The sequence below is a fragment of the Rhinatrema bivittatum genome, chromosome 3, assembly GCF_901001135.1.
Source record: "Rhinatrema bivittatum chromosome 3, aRhiBiv1.1, whole genome shotgun sequence".
NCBI lineage: Eukaryota > Metazoa > Chordata > Amphibia > Gymnophiona > Rhinatrematidae > Rhinatrema > Rhinatrema bivittatum.
The window spans coordinates 301,814,521-301,828,691 of NC_042617.1; the positions used below are offsets into that span (position 1 = coordinate 301,814,521).

Genomic DNA, 14,171 nt, shown 5'->3' on the forward strand with positions numbered 1-14,171 from the left:
GAAGGAGATTTCCCCAATCCGAAGGCCATGCCAAAGGAGAATGTGAACTTCCCCTACCCGTGCGTTCCCCACCCATAAGGTGAAAAAGAAAATAAATGCCTCTGTGTGTTGCCCCGCAACTCCACCATATCCCACCATTCTTCCCTGGGATACACTGATAATGGGAGCCTCAAGCACCCGACACACCACAGCCACCAGCCCCCGCGACCCCCCTCTCCCCCCCCCAACCCACATCCTAATCTAAATAGTTAAACAGAAGCCTAAACACCAAACCCGCATGAATGCTAAAACTGTAGAAGTGTAAGCAAAACCAGGAACCAACGCTACACCTCATATGAGGCGGTAAGAAAACAGTCAAACAAGCAACCAAACCAAGTCCGCGATGCAGCTTGTGTGTAATCACAGGTGCTAATCAGCAGCTCCAAAGCAGCTCCATCAGAAGCAAAGAAACACCGGTCCAAAGGGTAAATCACCCTGGGTCTTTCTGCGGAGAGCGACGGGCATCGGATTGCCTCCTCAGTCTCTTGCCGCCCTTATCCGCCCGTTGCCATCTGGGTGCCATATCCATTTTTCCCATGCCCGACCCCATTTTGGGAACCTGGAATGTGGCAGGGAGTTGCGCTCTATGGAAGGCCTCCGCAGCCTCCGCCAAAGTTTTAATCTTAAAAGTCACTCCTTCAGCTTGAAACATGAGCCCAAAAGGGAAAGTCCATCGATATTTTATGTCCTTCGCCCGCAATACAGTAGTGACTTCCCTTAAAGTATACCGCTTCTGCAGGGTGATGGGCGCCAAATCTTGATAGATGGAGATGCGCTGGTTGTTCCACTGGATTTTCTTCTGGGATCGTGACGCCGCATAAACCCGCTCCTTAATTTGGAAGCTATGGAAGCAGATGACCAGGTCTCGCGGCCTCTGGTCCCTGCGCTGGCCCAACGCTCGATGTGCACGTTCCAAAAGTACCTCCGGGATGTCTGCCTGTGAAGCGGCTGTGTCAGCCCGGGCCCCAGAAAGCAAATGGTGGCAAATTTGTTTAGCTATAGTAGCTGCATCAGAAAATTCTGGAGTGTCCGGCACGCCCCTTATACGAAGATTGTTTCTTCTATTTCTGTTCTCTAAGTCCTCTATTTTCTCTTGGAGCTCCAGAATATCAGAATTACATTGTGCTCCCTGAGATTGTAGTGTGTTCAGGGCCTCACCGTGTGCGTCCACCCTGTTTTCCACTGCATCCACCCGAGTCCCTAGGGCAGCCAGATCTTCTTTCAAGTCCGCGACTGAGGCCATGATGTCCTGCTTATGCTGCTTCATATCCCTCCTTAGGTCCATGAACCACTGCCGTACCTCATCGCGGGTAAGAAAGTTATCAGCCGTGGCAGCAGCCCCGTCAGGGATCGTTGCTCGAGTCGCCATTGCAGCCTCGCTGTCCTCTGCGGGGGAATCGCCGTCGGCGACGCCATCTTGGTCCGGGTCAGGCAGCTTGTTGTAAGAAAACTGCCTGAGATCGGCAGTTTTGCGTTTTGTAGCCATCACGGAAATGAAGTCGAGCACTTAAAGGAGCGCTGCAGTTGCTTTTGGTAAAGTTTCTGGCCGGTTTGCGTCCTTGGCGGCGGGTTGTGGGCTCGCGGGGGAGCGGAGCGCGACAGCTACGCGTCTGCTCGCATCGGCTGCGTTAGAGCGCCCCCCTGCGGGTGCTTGTTTAATGAAAAATAACACGTGTAGCTGTGAAAATGCTGCTATTATTTTCCTCCTTCAACCAAAACATGTCCCCTGGGAATGTCTCCTCCAGATGTGACTAAAAGCAAAAAAAATAAAAAAAATAAAAAATGAAGGTTGTGGAAGCCTGTGCACACTTTCAGCCAGGGCAGCAGTGGGCAATTTCTTGAGAGACCTTGGTTTTACCCAGGCAAATGGCTTTTTAAAACTGCCCTTTACCCACCTATCATCACTGCTCAGTGTTTTGCTTTTTTTTTTAAATTGACCTCTTGAACTTAACTCAGTGAAAATTCTGGTGCCAGGGGCACTAGACAAACTCTACTAATAATGTTTTTTTATTTTTCAGGGGCAAAATGATTCCCGAAGAGCTAGAGAAAGCAATATGTGAAGCAAAGGCCCAGGTAAAGGGCCCAGGCTGGGGAAGGGGCTCTCTAGAATGGTAGCTTAGAAGGGTTTGGGGGGGGGGGGGATTCTGTTCCCCTGACGAGATCAGGTATGAAAGTTCTATACTTGGCCCACCCGATACCAAACACGCACACACACTGGATCCAAGGGGGTCCTGTGCTTTCCCTGCTGCACACCCACGATTGGCTCTGATGGATGTGTAACCCCCCCCCCCCCCCCCCCCCCAACAGACGTTGGCGCTGATGGATGTGTAACCCCCCCCCCAGCAGACGCTGGCTCTGATGGCTGTGTAACCCCTCCCCCCCCAGCAGACGCTGGCGCTGATGGATGTGTAAACCCCCCCCCAACAGACGTTGGCGCTGATGGATGTGTAACCCCCCCCAGCAGACGCTGGCTCTGATGGCTGTGTAACCCCTCCCCCCCCCCCCAGCAGACACTGGCGCTGATGGATGTGTAACCCCCCCCCCCCCCCCCCAACAGACGTTGGCGCTGATGGATGTGTAACCCCCCCCCCAGCAGACGCTGGCTCTGATGGCTGTGTAACCCCTCCCCCCCCCCAGCAGACGCTGGCGCTGATGGCTGTGTAACCCCTCCCCCCCCCAGCAGACGCTGGCGCTGATGGATGTGTAACCCCCCCCCCCAGCAGACGCTGGCGCTGATGGATGTGTAACCCCCCCCCCCAGCAGACGCTGGCGCTGATGGATGTGGCTGTTGCATTTCAGGGTGCTGTTCCGTTCCTGGTGAGTGCGACCTCTGGCACCACTGTGCTGGGCGCCTTTGACCCCCTCGATGAAATCGCATCCGTGTGCGAGAAGCACGGGGTCTGGCTGCATGTGGATGTAAGTACTCGTGGGATGAGCTTGTCCAAACGTCTTGGTTTCCCAGGAAATGTGAGATATTTCAAGAAATTAAATCAGGAGGCTGTCTGTCCAGCGGTGGAGAACTTTGAACTCTGCACACACTCTCACAGAGGCGAGGCATCTGGAACTAGGCCCACATTCCCTCATTCCTAGACTCCCATTCTGCTCCTGTCCAGGTGCTGCAAGCATTTACATGCTCTCTTGTCACCATGGAGAGCAGCCACTGACTCCTGGCTCTAATGCTGCTCTCCATGGTGACAAGAGAGCATGTAAGTGTCTTACAGCCCAAATGATCCCCTGTGGGCTAGTGTCTAGGATCTCCATGATTGCCCCAACCTTGGATCGGATGTCCTTCTGACCGTGGAAGTATAAAGCACAAATCGGCATCAAGTCAGCCCCAATCATAGGTTTCTTGTCTTTCCAGCTTTAGATCTGTTTCCCCACTGTAAAGTACAGACCTAAGAATTTAGGTGAAACGGATCTAATGCAGACTCGTCATATTAGGGATGTGCTTGACTGTTTATTTACTATTTGCTTCACTAAATCTTTGGCAGCAGATTGCTAAAATAGTGCAGTGTCCATAGACAAATAGACCACACCTTTCCTTCAGGCACAGGTGGGAATGGGGTGACCTGTTTTGCATGCAGTGTAACCTGTGGATTGCAGAAGCCTGTGAAATATGCAACCAGGACTAACACTAGGGGGGCCGATGCAATACAGTGCGCTGCATTAAGGGGATTAGCGCCTCTACGATGCGGAGTGGATCTAATAGCGCTCATCACATGCAAATGCATGTGAATGAGTCTATTAGGTATTCACTCCCCCGATGCAAAAAAAAAATGTGCGTCTAGGACGCACATTTAGTGATCAGAAATGAGTTAATAGCCGAGCACTCTTAAAACTAGTACAGAAAAGCAGATGAAAACTGCTTTTCTGTACTGCCTCCTACTTAATATCATTGTGATATTAAGTAGGAGGAAAAAAAAACCTAAATAAACTACAAAAAAAAGTTAAAAAAAAACAAAAAACGCCGGCAGTCGGGTGCAGGAAACGGACGCTCAACTGGCAAGCGTCCATTTCCTGTGCAGCTGTACGGCGTTTCGGAAAACAGACACCGATAAACTCGGCATCTGTTTTCCTAACCGGCGGATGGCGGATGCCAAGCGAGTTCTCGTTAGCAAGGAGGTGCTAGGGGTGCGCAAGCGACCCCTAGCACCTCCTTGCTAACTCAACCCCCTAATTTAAATATTGCATGGCGTCCCCAGGGCATTAAGAAAGCGGGCGCTGTCTGCGCATAATTATTGCATTGGCCCCGAGAAGAGGAGACTGCTGCTCCTGCTATAAAATGACCTCTTTATCTATGATAGCTCATTAACATAAGGAAATCTGTCTAGAGAGATAACATAGTAACATTTGAGATGATGGCAGAAAAAAAGAGCACCCACCACATCCAGTCTACCTGGTTATTCCTGTCTACAATGAAAAGCTAAACAGGGGTAAAAAAAACTGTTTTGTTTTTCATTTCATTTTCAGGAGGGGGGGGTCCCCACGAATTTCGATTCATTTAGTGTTCATTTAATTTCTTTAGTTTATAAAAACAAACAAACCAAAAATGGAAAAAAAAAACCCCTGGGCCTCCCGTGCCCACCATCCATCCTTCCCTCCCAGAAAAATGCCACGGCCAGGATCCTCCTTGGCCCCATTTACCTGATCTGGTGGATCCCACTGGCGATGCCTGGTCCTCAGCTTAGACCTGACCCTAGGAACTAGGCCAGATGCCAGGGTCAGCTCGGAGGCTGGTTCCCCATGCCTGAGCCAAAGCCTAGGCCAGAGCCCACATTTGGTCCCGAAACAAAGACCTCATCCCAAGCCAAGGCCAGATGCCAGGGTTCATTCCGGATGCCTGGTCCCTGGCCCAGGCTCCAGCTCGATGCTGGGGCCCAGCCTGGAGACCGGAGCCCAAGCCTCGAAGGAGTCTTCTTTTTTTTCTGTCTTCTTTCTTCTTCAAATTCTGCCATCTGCTGAGAACGTGCTGGAGTAAATGAACTCAGATGCATTCTCCTGAGCGGAGGGCACCATTTTGCTATACGGCTTCCGGACTGGGCCCTGGTCTAGGCCGAGGTCTAAGCATTAGGACCCATCCTCCAAATTGGGCCTGAACTCGGGCCTTAGTCTAGGCCAAGGCCTAGGCCTTGGGATCCAGTCTCCGGACTGGCCATGGTGTTGGGCTTGGGCCCGGGGCCTTGATCTAGGCTGAGACCCAGGCATCTGATCCCTGATGCATCAGGTAAGTGGGAGTCCGGAAGTTTACTAACCCTGGCAAAATTATTCAGAGGGCCTAGGCCAAGGTGCTGGCGTTGTACTTGGGTGTAGGCCGCAGCCCCTGCTTTGGGCCTTGGCCTATTCCCTAGGGAGGCCTTTTGCCAAGGCAAAGGCCTGAGGGGAGATTTTTATTTTTAAACTAGCAAAACAAATAGAATTTGTTTAATTTGAGGGGCCTCTCAATTCATTTCAAGGCCCCACAAAAGAAATAAATTGGCCCTATTTGTTTCGTTTTGCAAATGTGGTTTATTTGAATGCACATCCCTAAAGATAAATCCCAGCTGCCAGCCACAGAGTGTGATCGCTAGTAAGAAATTTCTCCTTATCCAGGATCAGCAGCATTGATCAATGCTGCAGAGGACTAATGGCATAAGAATTTACAAAAATAGCTGCTTCTTTTGTTTGTTTCCATTTTACATTTGTGTTTTGGGAGCTTTTATGTTTGTAGGTAATCAAAAAAAATATATATATATATCAGTTCACCCTGTGCTCCCTCAGTTAAGTTTCACTGCAGAGAGTAGCAGGGCACAGTGAGCCAGGGTTCGATGCATACTTAAAGCATGGCTACTGGACACAAGCCTATCTTTAGGGTGGTATGAACAGTGCGACTGCACTGGGCCCATGGCTGGAGGGACCCTGTCGTAGTCGCAATTGCACAAGCCAGCAGGAGCAGCAGCACAGCCAATGCCTGTGCAGGTTTGGCAGAAAGATCCAGGAGCATGGCCTCTTTCCCCTTACACTGGCATCCAGTGGGCAGCGGGACAGGAGGGGCAGGGCAGAAACTGGGAGAAAGCTCAGCTGAGCTACTGCAGCCAACTAGTTCTGGTGAGTACAATGAGGCTATCAACTGCAAAAAAAAAGTGGGAAAGCAGCAGTGCTCAGAAATGCTTTCTGCTGTAAAAAGAGAGCAAGAGGGGTGAGAGAGCAAGGTGGAGGAGAGAGGTAACAGCAAGGGATGAAAGCAGGAACAGATGAGATCAAGAGGGGCAGAAGTGAGAGCAAGCGGGAGACAGATAGGTGAAAGCGGGGTTGGGTGCTTGCGGGAGAAGGGAGAATAGGGGGTGAGAACAGAGAGGAGAGAGCAAGAAGAGAAAGAGGTGAAAGCGAGCAGGGATGAGAGAGAGATCTCGTGCGATAATGAAATGAGGGCCCTTGCATTTCATTACCACACCAGGCCCCGTTCCAACATAAAGATGGATCTGGATGGACAACTCTGCACATGTCCCATCTCTTATACACTTCCTCGGAGCATCCGCTGCTTGCCGCTGTCAGAGACAGGGCTAGATGGTTCTGTTACCTGATCCAGAATGGTAATTCTTATGTTTTTAGAAAATCAGTCTGCAAAATTTCTTAGCATCCAGACACTTGAATCCAGAACCAGTGGGTTATGCACCTCTACCAGCAGATGGAGATGGAGCAAACTGACCTCACGGTATATATATATATACCCCTGCAGTGACCCCAGCCTGCCAGTATTCTCCAACTCCGGCAGATGTTGGACGTGCATCTCCCTACTGGAGATTGCTTCAGCTTTTAGAAGGAGAATTTGCAAAGGAAAATGAATTGCCCCGCTCTCCTGTGGTGACAGCAAATGGTCTCTCTCCCAGTTGAGAATTCCTGAAGTGATTTCCATATTCCCTCAGCTGTAATCCTTGGTCCAGTAGCTGGTTTTTTAGCCGGCAAGGAATCAGCTATTTGTACAGCTTAAAGGCAGCGGGTGCAGGAGGCTGAGCGCAGCGGTGACGGCATATGCCCTCTCCCCCTGCAGCCGGAGACCATCTCTGTAGTCAGCCGGGTAGGGCTGAGCTCACATAAGTGTTATATATAAAAAAAAAAAAAAAAAAGGAAAGAAGAAACAAAGACAGAGTGGAGGGGTTAGTTTAGGACTTCCTCCGGTCTCCGTGCTTGGCGCGCCATCCCGATGTTCATTCCCGCTCCCATGGGGGTTAGGGGAACTGGGCAGCCTGGTGAGTTGAGCGGCCTGTTGAGCTAGGTCCCGCCGTTAGGCTTCTTTTTTTGTGTGCTGCGTGGTAGACCGCAGTGGTGTTTTTGTGCACTTTTTCTCACAGGTTGGCTGCACTCTACAGGATCGTCTGTGCATGCAAGTGCGTCCTGTGTATCCGATTGGTGTGCACAGCTTGTGCGCGCATTTTCTCGCATATCAGTTGTGCACCAGGGTTAGGAACGGTACCAGTGCATATTATTTGTTAAGGGAGTGCACATTCATAGATTTTTCTTTCTGTTAAACTTCTTTCACAGGCCACATGGGGTGGCAGCACTCTCCTCTCCAGGCAACACCGCTACCTCCTGAATGGCATCGAGAGGTGGGTAAGACAGTCATCCCGCTAGGCCTGTATTAATGATTTACAGAAAGATACCACAGCTTAATGAACGAGCCCCTAAATCTGTGCATGAGGCAATGGAGTGTGAAGGGGAGTGGGGCAGATTTTCAAAGGGACATCTGAGGGTAAATAGAGTTTTAATTGTAGAAGTGGCCTTTCATAAGATTGCCCTCCCAATATATGGGTAAACTTGTGTGCATGTGTCAGGTTCATACATAAGTTTACCCAGACTGAGCGGAAATGATCCTGGAGGTGGAGTTGGGGAGGAGTTTGGACATGTATGTATACGTAATAAAATCTGGCAGTGTGTATGCAACTTTTCAGGAGAAACGTTTTTTGCACCAAATAGGAGGGATAGTGTAGGATAGTTTTCATGGAATTGTTTTCAAAACAGACTTATGCGCATAAGTCCACTTTGAAAACTGGTATAACTTGCAGGCATTTTGGCTGATTTTTCTATGCAGGCTATTTAAAAGTTACTCTCTTAATATGTCAGATAAGATATGAAGGTGATCGGCTTAATAAAAATCTAATTGTTCATGCATTCTTGAAAGTAATATCACACACTCTTGGTCCCTTAAAAGCATATTTAATGAGTAAATTTTTCAAAGGGGATACATGCGTAAAATTAGCATATATACAAGTAAGTAGCCCGTATTTGCGTTCATGCTATTTTATAAACATTGAAAGTATGTGCATATTTCGGTTTCATACGCGCATTCACTGGCTGAAAGAAAGGGAGGTGTAGGGGCGATACAGGGTGGGGTCAGGAAGTACATGTGGAAGTTGCTGTTTTATAAGAGATTTATGCAAATACATTAGCCAACTTATTTGTGCAATTTTACACCTGCTAATTGATTTGGGCAAGTGCAATTGGACTTGTCGGTTGTCTGCTATTTTTGGGTGGGAGGTTTGAGTGAACTGGGGAAAGCTCAGGGTGAAGTACTAGAAGGGTCTTAGGTGAAATGTAGATAGACTGGGTGACCTGAGGGAGGCATCAGCGAACTGGTGAGTTCAACTACGCGCGCATATTTTAAAATATATCTGCCTCCGAGTATAAATCTGGGTTTTACGCGTACATGTTTTCCATCTTATCTTCCTACACCTGTCCAGCCATGACAAGTGGGTTATTCCCCCCTGCCAGCAGATGGAGGCAGACAACATTGTGGACATCACAGCCGCTACTTGGCAGGTAGAGCTAGCAGCAGGAATTCCTTATTTTCTGTCTCCAGCAGATGGTAGGATCAGGTTGGTGCAGCAGCTTGGTGTTGGATCTGAAGTCAGACTCCTGGGTCAGGCCACTGGTTTTGGCCAGAAGTGCAAGCCCTTTGCTTTCCTCTCAGCCCCTAAGGGGGTGCTTGCTTGAACTTGCCTGGGGAGCAAATAAATTAAAAATAAAAAAGAGCCCAGGAGAACTGATAAGTGTTTTTCTGTTTGTCTCCTGCTAAGAGGACCTTTTCCTGCCTCCCGAGCCCTCGTTGTTTCAGCCTTGTTCCCACTATGGGGCCCCCCCCCCCCCCTCCTCATTACCTCACTTTGATTATCTGCCATTGAGTCATAGATTAATTTTTTTTTAATTTTTTAAAAAGGGACGGAATTGAGTCTGCAGAGCTATGGGCCAGGAGAGGCAGAGCATCATCGTCGACTGCCTGCAAGTGAGCATGGTCAGCATTCCTGTGGCCGCGAACAGGAGGACGCAGGTGTGCAGCGCAACTGCAAAAGGTTTTTCGGGTGGTGCAGACAGGCCCAATGAAGCAGTCTACATGTGGTTACTGCCGATCTGAAGCTTGCATGATCCTCTGGGCCGCGGGTGAGAGAGGTCCAATGTGTCTTGCATGCACTGAGATGGAAGAGAGTCGTGGAGCGTGCTCCCGTGTAGGATTGCTTCTGCTTTCTCCATCTACTTCCTTCTTTGGCGCACTGGCTCTGGAAGGCCCTGGAACGAATGGGCCCACCTGCATGGGCTCCAGAGCCGGTGGCCATTTTGGATGCCTCCACATGCTCTGAGGAGATCAGTGAGGCAGGAGCTGGCAGGAAATTTGATTCACCCTCTGTTTTGGTATCAGTGGTGCCTATGGGGGACCCTGTTATGGATGGCACTTCTGCTTTGGCCCTGGAGCCCTGTGACATAGTAAGGGCAAAGGGCTGTTGGCTGCCAGTAATCAAAATGGCGTCAATGGCCCTATGGCCTTACTATGTCACAGGGGCTACCGCCGCCATTGGTCGACCCCAGTGACATAGTGAGGGCAAAGGGCCGTCGGCGCCATTTTGACTACTGGCAGCAGACAGCCCAAGTCCAGGAGATCGCTCCTGGACCGCTCCTGAACCCCCGCTGGATCACCAGGGACTTTTGGCAGGTCTTGGGGGGGCAGGAGGGTGGGGGATTGTAGTAAATTAGTTTTGGAGGTCTTGGGGGGTTGTCAGGAGGGTGGTGGGTTGTAGTAAATTAATTTTGGAGGTCTTGGGGGGGCATCAGGAGGGTGGGGGGGTTTGTTAGATTTTTACTTTTTTATTAAAGATTTGTCTGTGAGCCCTGGACTCCTGCTGGACCACCAGGGACTTTTGGCAGGTCTTGGGGGGGGGGGGGTCAGGAGGGTGGTGGGTTGTAGTAAATTAATTTTGGAGGTCTTGGGGGGGGGGGGCATCAGGAGGGTGGGGGGTTTTTGTTAGATTTTTACTTTTTTATTAAAGATTTGTCTGTGAGCCCTGGACTCCCGCTGGACCACCAGGGACTTTTGGCAGGTCTTGGGGGTGGGGGGGGAGGGGGGGTCAGGAGGATGGGGGTTGTAGTTAGTATGGCTCTCATGAAATTACATTTTAAAATATGTGGTGTTCATGGCTCTCTCAGCCAAAAAGGTTCCCGACCCCTGCCATAGAGGGAAACCTGTGGGAGTTTTCCAGGGAGTGGATCCACATAACATCCGACCAGTAGGTACTGGAGATTGTCCAGTCAGGTTATTCATTGGATCTTCTTCATCCTATTTGATACTTCTTTATGGTATTGTCCTGCTTGGCCCCAGCCAAATAACAGGCTATCTGCAAGGCCCTATTAAAACTATAGCTCTTGCAGGCAGTGGTACTGGTGCCTCCATCAGAACAGGAGTATGGCCAATATTCCATTTATTTTGTGGTGGCCAAGAAAGATGGTTCGTTCTCTCACATTTGTTGAAGGGAGTCAGTCTAACCACACCATCATGGATTTTGGCGACAATGGACACAAGCCTCTCCAGTTGGAGGCTTTTTATCAAGATCAGGTGGATCAAGGGAGCTCATTTCTGACAGAGACTTCTTGGTCCATCAATCAACTGGATACCAGAGCTATTCACGTGGCACTTTTCCACTTCCTCTCACTGATTCGAGTGAGGGCTGTTCAGGTTCTTTTGGATAATGCCACTGCAGTGGCATGCATAAACCATCAGGGGGAAACCAGGAGCCGGGGAGTGTTGTTAGAATCATCCCTTCTCTTTCCATGGACAGAGAGGAATCTACGATTACTCTCAGCAATCCTGAATTCCTGAGCCGAAAATCTCTTGGATCCAGAAGAAGGGGAGTTGAGCCCAGATGTGTTTCACTGGATTTGTCACTGATTGGGATATCCACAGGTAAATCTGATGGCAATACAGTAGAATGTGAAGGTAGGACATTTCTGCAGCCAGCGGCAAGAGCGGGGTAAATAGGCACTGATGCCCTGGTACAGCCCTGTGCATTTTTCCTCCAGGGGCTCTTATAGGCAGGCTGCTATGAGAATGGAGCTAGAGAACAACCAGGTTATTCTGATCACTCTGGAATGACCTCACAGACTGTGGTATGCAGATTTTATTTGGCTGCAAGTGGACCGACTCTTTTGGCTTCTGAAGACACAGGGTCTTCTGGCTCAAGGGCCCATGATCATGGAGGATCTGGCTCCATTCTATCTTACGGCTTGGCTCTTGAGCAGAAATGGCTCTACAAGAAGGGGTATTCTTCGGTGGTGATTGCTATGCTGTTGCTGTCTTGGAAAGGGTCCAAATCTTTGGCTTATATTCGTATCTTGCATCTGTTGAGCAATTTTGTGTGCTGAAGTTGAAGTCCTCCCTAGAGGAATGGTGTTTCTAGTGTTCCGGATTTTCTTCAGACCAGTCTAGACAAAGGCCTTGCCTTGAATTCTTTAAAGTTACAATTGGCAGCCATCTCATGCTGCCAAGGCCTGTTGGGTGGTTCCTTAATGGCTCATTCAGATGTCTCACTTCTTGAGGGGAGTTGAGAGATTTTAACCCCCTTTTCAACCCATTGTTCCCCTGTGGGATCTTAATTTGGTGCTGAAAGCTCTGTCAGGGCCCCTTTTGAGCCTTTAAAACAGTGACAGATCCTTCAACAAAGCCTGAAGACAGAGTTTCTTGTTGTTTGCTCTGTGCAGCGGGTCTCAGAGTTGCAGGCCTTGTCTTACCAGGATCCTGTCTTGGTGATCTCATCCAGTATGGTGTCTTTTCGGCCCATACTGTCATTCCTTCCTAATGTAAATTCTGTTTTTCATATCAATTAAATGATTTCCCTCTCAACATTTTCCTGAGAGGAATGTGGATCAGTCCCTCAGGTGCTGGGACATCCAAAGTTTATTCTGCATTACTTAGAGGTTATGAACGCATTTCACAATTCTGACAAATTGTTTGTCCTATTTAATGGTCCACGTAAGGCTACTCTGGCTCACTGGATAAAGGAGACTATTAACGGAGCTTATTTGTTCAGGGGCAAGAAGCCTCCAGATTTGGTGCACACACATTCTACCAGGATGCAGTCAACTTCCTGGGTGGAGGTGCAGGCACTTGCACCGGCGGATATTTGCAGGGTGACCACATTGTCATCCCTGAACTCTTTTGGGAAGCATTACTGGCTAGATGTGCTGGCACGGGAAGATACAGCTTATGGAGCAGGGGTTCTTTGGGCAACCCTCGCTTCCTCCCACCCAGGTAATTGAAGCTTTGGTACGTCCCACTTGTCAGGCTGGGCTGGTGTAGTAGGATGAGATAGAAGAAGAAATTTTCGTACCTGTTAATTTCCTTTCCATTAGTCCTACTATAGCAGTCCAGGACCCGCCCAGGAAGCTCAGCTGTGCATTTTCAGACTAGTTTGGTTCCAATTCCTGTATAGAGCAGTTGGACATTTTCTTTTTGGCTTCCGCTAGGTTCACTTATTCCCTTTCTTTTGTTATGGGATGCAGGGAAACTTCTCAGATTTCCTGGTTGAAACTTGAATTTTCTGATACTAAGGAGGTCTGTCAGAAGGACACTGGATTCCTGCTACTAGTACCACCTTCTAAGTAATGGCTGTGATGTCACACAGGAAAACAGTATTGTCTGCTTCCATCTGCCGATAGGGGGAAATAACCCACTTGTCAGGGCTGGATTGGTATAGCAGGACTAATGGAAAGGAAATTAACAGGTAAGAAAATTTCTCCATATTTATCAAGCTGCTTTGCCAACACAGCTCTACACATGCTGTCCTAGATCTGTGGAGAAGGGGTCGGGTTGCCTCTGCTGCTGCCAATAAACAGGGCACTCACTCCACCCTAGACTAATGGAAAAATCAGTCACCTCTAAGGTGCTGCTTATTTCTAACAAGTCACCCGTTCTCATTTAGAAGCCTGTCCTGGTCTCAGAAGAGGATGTCCCACTGCCTATGCCAGGCCATCAGTCGCTCGATCAAATCGCAGACTTACAGACTAATTTTAAAACGAACACATATGTGCCCGTACCCATGCGGGTATGGGAACATGCATGAGATATGCCCAAGCAGAGATACGCTTGAATTTTAAATCAAGCGCACTTGTGTGGTTATGATTTAAAATATACCTACTGCATGTAAGTATGTGCCTAATTTTAAGAGGTTACTCAAGGAAATCTACTTTGCGCATCTCCCATAGGACTTTGCTGGCTTTAATGCGCATATGTAAGTGGATTTTAACACATGCTCGTGCGAGGGACATTCCCACTTTTATCAGTTAGTCCACCAGATTGCCCATTCAAATATCTTCCAGACCCCTCTAGTTCTTCAACCTGCACATCCCCAGTTGACCCAGACCCTTCATCCTGTCTTGTAAGCCTTAAAATGTGAAATCTATAGATTTGCTCCTCAGCAGAAGCAGCAGAAAAGTTACACAGCTAATAAGTTGAGGTGCGCAGTGGCCTCCAGTTGTAAAATATGAAGTTACATGTGCGTTGCTCTCTCCCCTTTTCCGCTCGCTTATTTTTGACGTGCATATGGCTTTTTAAAATCCACATTGCTTGCACGCATGCTTATGTGGCCATTTTTGCATGCACGACGCTTTTAAAATCACTCTCTTAGGGAGGAGTTTCATTATTTCTCTGACCAAGGAGATGGAAGGAAAGTTCGACTCTCTCCTTTCGACTATTGCTGTGGTAATACCACAGACTGGAGATTTGATATCACCTATAGGGGTACTCATCATCAGAACCATTGCTCAGGATTTCATCATTATCCACTGCAGTGGATTCTACTAGATCAGAGATGCTAGACTCTCTCTCACACACACTC

The 14,171-nt window shown here is 48.8% G+C and overlaps 1 protein-coding gene across 3 annotated transcripts in view; it reads left to right on the plus strand.

The window, feature by feature from the left end:
* CSAD (cysteine sulfinic acid decarboxylase) overlaps positions 1–14,171 on the plus strand; it is a 108,061-nt gene that overhangs the window by 70,335 nt on the left and 23,555 nt on the right. For all 3 annotated transcript variants that reach the window (XM_029595062.1, XM_029595061.1, XM_029595060.1), the window contains exons 8-10: positions 2,058–2,112; positions 2,839–2,955; positions 7,558–7,622. In XM_029595062.1, coding sequence (XP_029450922.1) covers positions 2,058–2,112; positions 2,839–2,955; positions 7,558–7,622 — 237 coding nt within the window. The remainder of the gene's footprint in view (positions 1–2,057; positions 2,113–2,838; positions 2,956–7,557; positions 7,623–14,171) is intronic.